This window comes from Zeus faber, assembly GCF_960531495.2.
Source record: "Zeus faber genome assembly, chromosome: 11".
NCBI classification, from domain to species: domain Eukaryota; kingdom Metazoa; phylum Chordata; class Actinopteri; order Zeiformes; family Zeidae; genus Zeus; species Zeus faber.
In genome coordinates, this window is record NC_137205.1 from 13,131,865 (window position 1) to 13,144,239 (window position 12,375).

Here is a 12,375-nt window from a genome sequence, read left to right on the forward strand (position 1 = left end):
TTATGCAAGCACTTTGCCAACAGGACGCCGCTACATAAATCACAGAAATATTATTGTTTACTTATTTACTTATTGGTTACTGTTCCCAAACTGCGCTTTTAAAAAGGTGCTTTTAAAAAAATGTGCTTTTAAACATATTTCTTTGTTGATGTTGTTGTTATTGTTGTTGTTGTTGTTGTTAGTGTTGTTGTTGTTGTTGTTTTGATTTTGTTGACTTCCTGCAGGGTATGTCCGGTCTTGGAGTTGTGCCCGTTCCTGTGTGTCACATGTGGGCGAAAAACGAATGTGTACCATATTACTGTATATACGCTCCTCTATGCATTATACTATATATATAAATATGTATGTATGTTTGTATGTATGTATGTATGTATGTATGTATGTATGTATGTATGTATGTATGTATGTATGTATGTATGTATGTATGTATGTATGTACTGTATGTATGTATGTATTTATGTATGTATGTATGTATGTATGTATGTATGTATGTATGTATATGTATGTATGCATCTGTCTGTCTGTCTGTCTGTCTGTCTGTCTGTCTGTCTATCTATTAATCTACCTATTGAAGATGATGGAAATAAATGCTGAAAGAGAGATGTGGATAACCTTACCCTTGTCCTGACTGGATAGAACCAAATGAGTTGGAGTAGCCCTGTGTGTGACAGTCTGGAGCCCTGCAGTATGACTGCAGTACGCCACCGGCTGCCTACAGTATACAATGAAAAATCGAAGAAACAGGTGAGGAGAACAACAGGAGTAGCCCCATATGGCTTGCCGACAACTTGGAAAATGATTGGAAACTATTGATGTTTAATGGATGACAAAGCAGGACCACACACCAGCATCCATAAATAAAAAGTTGCATGTCTGTGTGTACTTGTGTGTGTGTGTGTGCGTGTGTGTGTGTGTGTGTGTGTGTGTGTGTGTGTGTGTGTGTGTGTGTGTGTGTGTGTGTGTGTGTGTGTGTGTGAGTGTGTGTGCGAGCGCCTATGTGCTTGCTGTGAGTGCTGTCTATGTGAGTTTGTTGTATACCTGTAATCTATGCATTAAAATGTGCACACCCTCATGCAACAGAAATATCTTTTCTATATATGGAGACATTGTCGTTTTTTCATTTCATTTGTTTCTGTGATTGTTCTCACCGTATTTTCAGCAGACACACACTTACACACACCCAGAGATGACACAGGCATATGTTAGAAATTATTATAATGTCAATGTGTATTTAACTCTTTCTTATAATGAACATAACATACATAATACTGGTTCAATACTGGATATTACAGAATATAACAATTATTGTTGTCATTATTATGGTTGTATTTTGAGTTTTTTGAATATATATATAACACAATAATAGGCAGGACCTGGTTATTATATTTTCTAATATGTTATTGTGGTATCTTCATATAGAAAATTGGCATGGATTGCAAAAAAGTGGAGTCCTTCCATATATTCGAATGATTTAAATATATCATATATCATATATCATATATTATATACCGTATATGTCGATATATGTTTGCTCCATTTGGGGCATGCTCGCCTCTCTGCATAAGCCGTCAGTGCCATTTCTTTATAGTGCATTCCAGCAACTGACTTGTTGACCATACTGCTGTCCATGGTGCTGAACCAGAGAGGCTCTTTTTCTAGCTGGTCATTTTCAGATATATATATTTTTTAAAACCCTGTTAACCCCTGCAGGCTGATTACAGCGGCTGGGGGATGGATCAGAATGAGTGAGATGCCACTCATTGGACGAGCAGTCCGTGTTGGAGGAGGAGCGAGAGGGAATCCCAGGAAGGGCTTAACAGATGTACCAGTCCACATCCACTGGAAGGACGGGGATCGATACCATGGGCTTCATAAAAGCATTTATTGAATATTTACAGGGGTCGGATCTGTGATTCTGTGATGGAGCAGCACGGACTGCGGGCTTCTTCTCAGCAGCGGATCAGCACCAATGTCAAAGCGACCAGGAGACGCCGGGTGGCGCGTCTCTGACAACCGTGCGCGTCTCTGACCACCGTGCGCGTCCGTGCTCGGATCCGCACATTCGTTCAGTTCGCTCTAATGCTTTACTTTGTTCGTGCGCGCAGTGTCTTATTTAGGAGGGGACATTTCTTGACGGATGGCCATGCGAGTATCACAACAACTTAGCGGTGGATCGGTCCATGCTGAATGCATCTATGCATAAATGAATGGACGAGTGTGTACGTTGCAGACGCGCGTGTGATCGTGCAGGCCTACACGGGAGGGAGGTCAGTCGTCGCTGGACATCGTCTAATGTCTCCGAACAGACTGGCGTCATAGAGACATAGTCCGCGGTGCAGACTGGGGACATTTTGGGGGCCGGACGTCGACTTTCCTCGGGACTGGGTATGAAGTCTTCCAAAAACCTCTTCCTCTAGAGACCCGTCCAGAATGGGACCACTAACGTGACAGCGCAGTCACACTGTCTGCACCTGCAGCTCGGGTGTAAACCGGACTGCCAGTGGATGCAAACCCCAAACTCCAAACTCCGAACTCCAAATAGGTGAACAGTGAAGTGGGACATCCCCCCCCCCCCCGCTGCCCACATACACCGCCATGAACCCTCCTGCGATGGATGACTCCGGGATAATACGGCGCAGGAGGCTGCAGGTGAGTCGGTTTTAGTCATACAGTAGATTATTACTCATGAAAGAGTCACCAAATACAATATTATATAGGACCTATACTGTATATATCTAGATATAGGATAAAGCATTGGTTCTCAACGTGGGGTCCAGGGACCGCTCAGGGGTCCTTCAAGAGGCTTCAGAGAGTCTCCAGCCAAATCATCAATAATTCAACTTCATTTACAATACGTGAGCACTGTTAGAGATTGTACAATAATGACTGGTTCACTTCCTAACTATAGTATAGACAGGTATTACGGGTTGGACTAAACAATTAAAATATCCTCAGATTGGGGTACCAGAGTCTGAATATTATCAAATGGGGCCCGGGGCCTAATGTGTATCAAACTGAGGGTCCTTGATAGATTGAGTTGAGAACCATTGGGAGAATAGGATATACTGTATATTTGGATAATGTAACGTAAACAGCCTTGCTATTTGTCTTGCTTATGAAGCTTAATGACATATTGTATTTACAGTCAAGGGTCTGTAGCCTAAACTCATGATGACACTGAAAATAATGGGCAGCCAATGGGTGTGAAAACCTAACCCTAATTGAGTTTAAGCAGAGACCTCACCATACATCATGTAGGCACGCAGCCTAGAAGCCAAAACCTTAACGAATCGTCAGTCATGCATATTGATATGAAGTGTTCATGTTACTGCTGCTGCTGAGGCAATACGTGTTCATCTATAATGAAGCAGCCTGCTTAACCAGGGCTCACCCCTCCCCCTCCCCCTCCCAGTGTGATTCATTCAAGTGGACAGAGCAGGGCTCAGCGGCCTAAACGCTGCATCCAGGCTGAGAGGCTGGGTAACGAGAGGTACGCCGGTGCCTAAAGGGCTTACTGGGAATTTAATACTTAATAATGTGTCGAGAGACTGAGGTTGAGAGAGCTAGCGAAAGAAAGACAGAGGGAGAGTGGAGGAGCATAAAGGAATAAAAGCCGGACGAGAAGTGAGGTTTATGTATCATTGCCTTTGTGAACAACGGAATTATCACATCGTAATAAATCAATGTGTGTGTGTGTGTGTGTGTGGGTGTGTGTGTGTGTGTTTAAGAGAGAGAGATGGGTGGGGGTGTTTGGGGAGTGGTGACGGGGGGTGGCGCCTTTTCCTTGTCTCATCCAACTGAAGCCTTTCTCCCTCGGGTCTCATCATCCTCATACTGTCTGGACTACACACACACACATACACACACAGACACACACACACACACACACACACACACACATTCGACCGTTAGTGTGTTTAAAACCCCCTCTTTCTCCATCTTTCTTCACTGCACCATATGGTGACACGCCTTGCTTCCCTGGTGCAGGGTCAGGGGTCACGACTCAGTGAGGCCGACACGGATGAAACCCCCACTATGTCCACACCCACATTCATTACTACACGTACTATGTGAGGACGACCTGTAAGGATATATTTCTCTTAATTAGCACGCACAAAAAACTGTAAAGGAGGCATGTTGTGCAGACCATGAGTCAAGTCAAGTGTCCTTATGTGTGTTTGTCAATGGGAAGAGAGCAATAGGGCAGTTTCACGACAGGCCATCTACCATGTGGGAGACTTCCACTGTCGGGCTCCTGCACTTCAGCGCACCAGCACCCCCAGTCCCCGGGACCTAGATTGCATCTGCCCAGATTGCAGCTGTAAGTCACGGCTCCTGATGACGAACGAGTTGTCTCCTCCGTGTCTGGTTGCGGCTCGACTTGTCATGATTGATCCCAGTTTTCTGTGCCCCAGACTCACTTTTTCTCCGTCACTCCCAGTGATGTCTGCAAACTGATGGAGACTGCCAGCCTGCCAGCTGCGTTGTGCACTAGTACTGCTTAAGAACTGACATTTATAAAAAGCAGGGTGATTTTTGAGAGTTTTGGGACCTGAGACATGTCTCCGGTATCCCGAGACGCATGCGTTGCTGGATAGGAAGTCTGAATTCTCCACCAGGCTGCGTGTACTGTTTCCTTTGTCTGTTTGCCCTCTGGTGACATTGATTGGGAGACAGAGAGATGGATAAATGAATAGATAGATGAATAGAGGGATTGGGGGATGGATTGATGGACTGCTTGATTGAGTGCTGGGCTGGGGAGTGAGCTGACTGGCTTGTTGGTCTAATCCAATCCATGTCATCACCACAGGTTCAGTTGAAGGTAAAGATTTTCAGAAATATGATTAAACGATCAGCTAAAAGGCTCCCCTACAGTATGTGCACTGTGTAGCCATGCTAATGCTCTCCTGGATATTGCTTTTATAATATATACGCTGGGGTCAGGGTTGATAAATTCCTAGGGAAGTGACAAGGCACACCTTGAGGTCATGCAAAATGATACTGGATGTACATATGAGGTTTAGAAAATGAAAGGGACAAGGCCAAAGAAACCCCATACAGTTCCCTGCATGTTATTTTCCCGAGGTGGAAAGATTTTACAAATGATGCATCAAGTATGACAGTGAGTCATAATAGGAGGCAAGCTCAAGCATGCCTGTGGAGGTACACACAGCATGCACGCATGCGCACACACACACACACACACACACACACGCGCGCGTATTGTGTGTATTGTGCTATTGAAATGGTGGATTGGCCAGCGGTTCAAATGTGAACTAGGTTAGCGTGATGCTGTCAAGTTGTACAAGCTGTGACAGAAACTGGCCATCTGCAGGTCTGATGCTGAAAAGACCACTGTTCCTCTTTGGTGAGGAGGACTTAAGCAAAGTGGTTCGTAAGCCATCCCACCAGAACAGCAACTGCAAAGACACCGTCGACCCCCCCCCTCCAAGTGGGAGCGTTTGAATATTCACAGACTTAATACGTGCGGCGCTGGATTTAACATGCGACTGCACCTCTGTCCGTCGCACACACAACACATCCCTTCGCAGCGCCTCCTTCAGCAGGGCACCTAACAGGGCTTGACAAACTTATAAGCACAATCCTCTGCTGCCTCTACTGCCAAAAATCCCACTGAAGGAGGGAGGGCCACAGCCGGCTGGAATGGCAGTAAACACAGCATGTAACTGTTTGGGTTTCCGATCTGTGATTGGCGGGCGTGCTGAGCTGGTGACGTAATCGCCCATCTGTTTTGAATCTCTCTTCAACTCTTCAGCATCAGCACATCGGCACCACGGCTGCATTTTGTTGAGTTTCTTTTTTCCCCTTTTTTTTTTCTCCCCCAAGAAAAAACAACAACAAAATGGCAATGAAACGGGAGATGCGTCCACACAGTGAGCAAGGAGCCTGGCGGTCTGGCACGCTAATGATACCACAAGAGAATTCGGTCCTCAGAAGTACCAAACAACACAACCACAGGTTTTCCAGGGTGTATGGAATACTGTGCAACGCAGAATACCTGGATTCTTCCATCTTCCAGTGGAAAACAAAACAAAAAAAAAAAGGTTTGCGTCTCCCCGTGCTTCATAAGTCGCAACTCACCAAAGTGAAGCTGGTGAATTAAGTTTTTCCTCCCTCTATTGTTGCCCCCCTCTGACCTTAGAGAGGGATAAAGGTGTGAAACTGAGGCTGATGCAATTATGGAACAATAATTACCAAAAAAAAAAAATGAAAGTGTCCCACGCTAGCAAGGATTCCAGTGGGCTGATTGAATTCTGTCACAGGTTAATAAATGTCACGGCACTTGTGAAACCCTTCTTTAATAGGACAGGGGATGCCGTCTTAAAAACTGGCTGTGGTCCCCCGCACAAAATGAACGCCGCGCAATTACCATCAGGTGTAATAACTCTTTCCCATCCCTTTTCGTTGGCAGAATTTAAATGACTCCCTTCCCTCACCCGCTCCCTAGAATGCAGAGTCTGTCCCCGGTCGCCCCGTCCCTCGTATTTACGCTGCCTGTTCGGCTCTCGGGCACACAACGGATGACTGCTCTTTGTTTGATGTGCCGGCGGGTTCCATTTATTGTCTAGACGTTGCCTGAACATCAGCGAGCGCCGTGTTTCGGACATCACACACACAGACAGACAGACAGAGAGACAGACGGCAGATGTTCGCAGGTCTGCGCTCAAATTGCTGCTTGGTTCCAGTCATAAAATCTGACTCACACCCCTCAACAAAATACAGACATTTTCTAGCAAGCACATGGACATAGACACGCCTTATGTTTGTGGACTGTGGTTAAATGAAGGCCAGTATTTTTGCCATGATCTCCATGTCGACTGCTTTTCCATTCAAGGGTTATGACATTGGAATTTCCAACTACTGTGAAGGCAATACAGAAGAAACATATCTCTTTGCCAGGATGAACAGGGGTTAGTTTTTATGGTAGAGTTGTCGCCGTTAGGACCGGTCCATACGAGGCCCCAGGTATAAGTCATCTCCCTCAGACACTTCAGGGTTAATTAGCCTGATCAATGAAGGACAAAGCGGGGCGGGATCAATGGGCTGAATATTCAGCCGCTCAGTCGTCCTTGGCAATATGGATGGATGGATTTGTCTCTGATCTCTTTCAACGCATAAAGCCACTGGATGGAGTGGCCGGCTCTGGCATTGTTTTTAAATCTATGGTGAGCCTACATGTGGTCTTTTCAGAAATGTGAACAAATAAAGGTTAATCTAATAACTCCCGTGACCGCGGGGGTAGCTGGACCGTCGATTGAACCCGGCGTGGGGCCGTGAAGGAGCTATTGCATGAATCTCGTCCCATCTGTTATTTAGTGACTCGTGGAGATGCTGCACTCCACCTGTTTATACTTCTGTGTTGCTCAGGGTTTCTGGCCTCGCTGGTAGAGTATTGTAACTATCATTGTCTCATCCATGAGAATGCGCTGATGATCCACGTCGGGCATTCCTTTCGATTTCTGAAGATTGTGGGAATCCAGTTTTGCTTTATTTTAATATTTTACGTTTTATTTTTTTATCAACCCCCAACGGGAGCAGCCGAAAGAAAAAGAAGAAGAAGATTTTTTTTATTCCAGTAATATTACATTAATCTTTTTTTTTTTTTACTTATCTGTCTCCAAACACACACAAGTGTGGATACAAACACATCTACTTAAATACGCACACACACACACACACACACACATGTATAAATCCAAAAAGCACAAGCTTAAGACTAAGGCTCCAGGCATAAAACTCAAAATGTAAGCCGAGTCTCTGCCTCCACCCCTCCCTCCCTCTCTCTGTCTCTCTCTCTTGGCATGCGGGGCTGTGTGGAGAGGCCAGGCTGTGCTGCTGGCATGAAATATGGCAAAGGACAGGTTGCTTTCAATCAGTGCAGTGAGTGTGTGCTGTTGTCCCGGCCCTCTGTTCCCCATCCGTGCGGATGTGGGGGATCAGCGGGTGAAAGGATGGACTGAATGTTCTGTTCAGCTGGGAGGGAAGAGGGACAGGGAGATAAGGGGTGATTGGGAGGGGTGGATAGAGAGAGAGAGAGAGAGAGAGAGAGAGAGCAAGAGAGAGAGAGAGAGAGAGAGAGAGAGAGGAAAAACAAGCGGGCGACCTTTTGTGTCAAAAGAAAAATGCATGAATATGTAAGCACTAATGCACAAATGTGTGGCCACACACCTGGTGCTGGAGTTAAACAGGTTGAAACCCAGGTCCTATCCTCATCCCGGATAGACAGACTCAGCTGCCAAATCAAATTCATGTTGTTTTATTTTCGCAAAGCGTCAATCTCTCAGTACCTGATCTCCTGTTTCGTTTCCCTTTTTTTCTGTTTCCTTGTGTTTTTTTCCAGAAGGACTTGCCTCTGCCCCGCAAGAACAGCAGGTGAGTCCAGCCTTCCACTTTTGTACAGTTCAATTTTTGTCCTTTCCTCCCGCCACTCTCTTCCCTCTTTCTCATCCCTCTCTCCTCCCTAGTTCCTTCCTCCCTTCCTTCCTTCCTTCCTACCTTCTTGCTTCTCTTCTTGGAGACAAAAAATCTGCCACCGGGGGAGTTTGTGTATCTGGTAATTTAAACCACAAGAGCTCTTCTCTTCTCGGCACGAGTGCGATTTGCATTTCAACACCAAGCGCCGAGGACTTTGAGGATCCTCCAGTGGCACTTAATTGTGAGTGTGTGTGTGTGTGTGTGTGTGTGTGTGTGTGTGTGTGTGTGTGTGTGTGTGTGTGTGTGTGTGTGTGTGTGTGTGTGTGTGTGTGAGCTTGAGGAGAGGTGGGGTGTCTTGGATGCCCGTTTGGTGAGGCCTGTGTGAGTTGGATCACAAGGCTGGCTGGGAGCTTTGGACTCTGTCCGTGGTGCTGAAAACAACATCTATCTCTCTTTCTATTTCCCTTTTCGATTTTGTCTTTGTCTTTGTCTTTCTCTTAACTTATCACTTATCTCTCTCTCTCTCTCTCTCCGTCTCTCTCTCTCTCTCTCTCTCTCTCTCTCTCTCTCTCTCTCTCCAGGCTCTCTCTATATTTTTCAGATGCTCTGTTTCTCATTTTCTTGCTTTGTTCCCAATCTGTCTCTTCCGGTTATTAATGCCTTCCAGCCTTGATGCGCCTCCCTGTTTTACCCCTCTTCTTGGTTTTTGCCTATTTCTCTCTTTCAGTCTTAAAAATAAAGAGATGGAAATGGAAATGAGTGTTAATTAAGACCAAAATTATGTTAATTAAGTTCTTGAGGCACTTCTGGATGCCCTCTTGAGTAATAGTGGGCTGAGACCAAATTTACTTTAAATAACTTTAATTACGCTCTGTCTCATTTCCTGTATTGCTTTGTGTTTTATTTCTATAAACACACATAGTATATGAACCTGTACAGCCCAAAGCCTACTATTATATCCATGTGTTTGTCTTCTTTCTTCACCTCTCTCTCTTTCCTCTCTCTCTCTCTCTCTCTGTCTCTCTCTTTCTCTCTCTCTCTCTCTCTCTCTGTCTCTCTCTTTCTCTCTCTCTCTCTCTCTCTCTCTCTCTCTCTCTCTCTCTCTCCGTCTTCTCTTTCATCGTCTCTGGCTATCACAGGTTATCAAACATAACCTCCCTCTCACCGTTATTTCCTCGGCTCCCTCCCTCCCTTCCTTCCTTCCTTCCTTTCCCCGTTACCATTGCGTGACCATGCCTCCATCTTTCCTACCCTGTCTCCTCCACCTCGCGTCCCATCACTCTCCGCGGGACACCACCCAGTCCTCCATCCATTATGGATGAGCTCACTTCACATTCAATCTGCAAACTTTACTCATCAGAATGGGGTTGCTCTGCACGGTTTGCTGCGGTTTGTGTGTTCGTGTGGTTGTAGACATCGGCTTTTCAAGTGTACAGTATATGCTCCCTAAAAAGTACCATAAAGCTTTTGATAGTCGATCCCAATCTGTAATGCCAGCTTTGCGGCTTCGCGGTTACACAACACCCAGACGCTGACAAACCCCCTTGACCCAAGTCATTCATCCTGCTCTCCACCCGGATGAATTAACCATCCTGTAGTCTCTCGCTTCACTCACTCATTCATTCTTGTGTTGCCTACAGTGAGAAGCTTTTCTATCTCTGTCTGAGTTACTTTTTAATGCACACGGCCATCGAGGCGGCTGAAATACACACACACACACATACACACACACACACACACACACACACACACACACACACACACACACACACACACACACACACACACACACACACACACACACACACACACACACACACACACACACACCCCTCCCATTCGGTGCTCCATGGCACCTTATTCTTAAGAAAATAACCCACAATTCCCTTCTGGCAACCCCGCCCCCACCCTTTGCGGCCGCCTCCTCTGGTGCCGTGCCACATTCTCCCAGACAAACAGGCGCACGGGTGGTTTAGCTCTTGAGCTTTGCGTTGCATTTGCTCTGCCTGCGATGACATTTTCCGAGGGTGCCATCGTGTTGTGACCACTCAGCGACCGCTCCTGTTGCTTATAGCTGCGGCTGCCGGCGACATGTTCCGACGCACGAAAAGGTAGAGCGAGAGGCTCGGGGGGCAGAGCGGCATTAAATCGCTCTGCGATGCGGGGTGTGGCCAGGGCTGTTTGTTTCTCTAATGCGCTTCTCTGCATCCCTCCCTCCCTCATCCCTTTCTCCTGACCTTCATTCGGTCTTTTCTCCTAACCCCCTCCTCTCTCTCTCTCTCTCTCTCTCTCCCTCTCTCCAGTCCATGTGTGTTTGCATGTATGTTATGATGGAGCACTGTATACAGTACTTAACGGCTAGGCTTGCCTTGTACTTAGTTCTGTGGTCTGAACTCATGGGTCCATCAAGGGTTTGTTAAAGGCTTGTTAAATGTTGAGTATGCATCAGCATTTGCATATACAAACTGTACAGTGTAGCTTGTGTTACACTGACTTGTTACACGCCCATTGCTGTATGTTGAATTCCTGACCAAAACAATGCATTGCCAGCAAATTAAGCTGAATATTTGAACTTGTTGATACAGTTCAACTATCTTTTCAACTTAAAGCAAATGATATAAATTTTATCCAAGTAATATCCAAATGCTATATCATCTAAGGAACTCTCATCTGCTATCATTTAATTTGTTTTCGTTCAAAGCATTCACCACATAGCAGGTTGGCCCGATAAAAAGTCTGGCACAACCCACAAAACAGAATTTGAAGTTGAGTAAGTAGAAATGTTACCAATAGTAAGTAGAAATGTTACCAATAGCTGCACCATTATAAACAATGGAAATAATTTCAATACTTTGACCTTAATCCCAGTTTGGAAAAGCAAAATGTCAGTGAGCGATGAGTCTTATTATTTCTTCCTGGGAACCGATGATTCATATCTCCTGAATCATGGCTTTGTGGCGGGGGCCGCCGGACCTCCAGGTAGATTGATTCACCCTCTAAAGGAGAGGAAATCAACAAATAATTTCACTCTGATGAAGCCGATATGAGTCAGACAGAGAATGAGGCATCTGTTTGAAACCCTCGATGGCTCCGCTGTTTACAGAAAATGTGTCTGAGTCACCGATTCAGTATGGACGGAGAGACGGATCGATCCCAGACTCAAATCCCCACGTCATCATGACTCTGCCCTGGCCAAGTGCCCTTCGGCAAGACCAGCTTTTGGTTCTCTGTGGGTCTCATTTATGAAACAAGAGTGAATGAGTTGGTGTGTAAAACCTTTAACAGCATAGATTTTTTTGCCTATGTCCTAGTAGAATGTATCTATTGAAGACCATTCGTATCTAAATAAATAAATATTGTCAGATTGTCACTGAAGACAGATTTGACAGAACAGAATATGAAAAAGTGAGTTATTGTGTCTTCGATGGCATCAAATCCTGGTGGGGTTGCCATGTTAACCAAAATCCATGCTGTTAATAGTATAGTACGTTTCTTTCTTAGGGAATGTAACTAGACAACTCATTGAACAGTCGTGCTCAGGTCGGTGGAGAGTGAGAGTCTAGTAATGCATTTTCTGGCAGCCAAAAAAGCAAGGTCAATGTGTTTCTTTTGGGGTTGTTCCATGGGTCTTTATTTTTCTTGCTGTTATTTAGTTTAGTTTCCTTTTCTTTTTTTGTTCTTGTTTTGTTTTTGTTTACCAAGGGAGGGATTGTACAATGGAAAAGCCAGTGCACACTTGTGGACAAATCCATTTGTTTACGGCAAACATGTCATTGATCCTATGTTGACAAAGTATATGTGCACTCAAAAAAAAATCCTATTGTTTATTTTAAAAAATACAATATTTACAGAACTTCTATTAGTTTGTGTGCAAATATAATATCATATTGTGGTTGTGTATTAGATGTTATGGATGTTAGAAGAGTTGAGTTTTCCCCT

General features: G+C 45.1%; 1 protein-coding gene across 1 annotated transcript in view; it reads left to right on the forward strand.

The window, feature by feature from the left end:
• Positions 1-2,610: 2,610 nt before the first annotated feature.
• mast1b (microtubule associated serine/threonine kinase 1b) overlaps positions 2,611-12,375 on the forward strand; it is a gene marked incomplete at both ends in the record, with an annotated part of 37,978 nt that continues 28,213 nt past the window's right edge. The window contains 2 exon segments of the mRNA XM_080009989.1: positions 2,611-2,649; positions 8,363-8,394. Of these exon segments, the coding sequence (XP_079866115.1) occupies positions 2,611-2,649; positions 8,363-8,394 (71 nt within the window).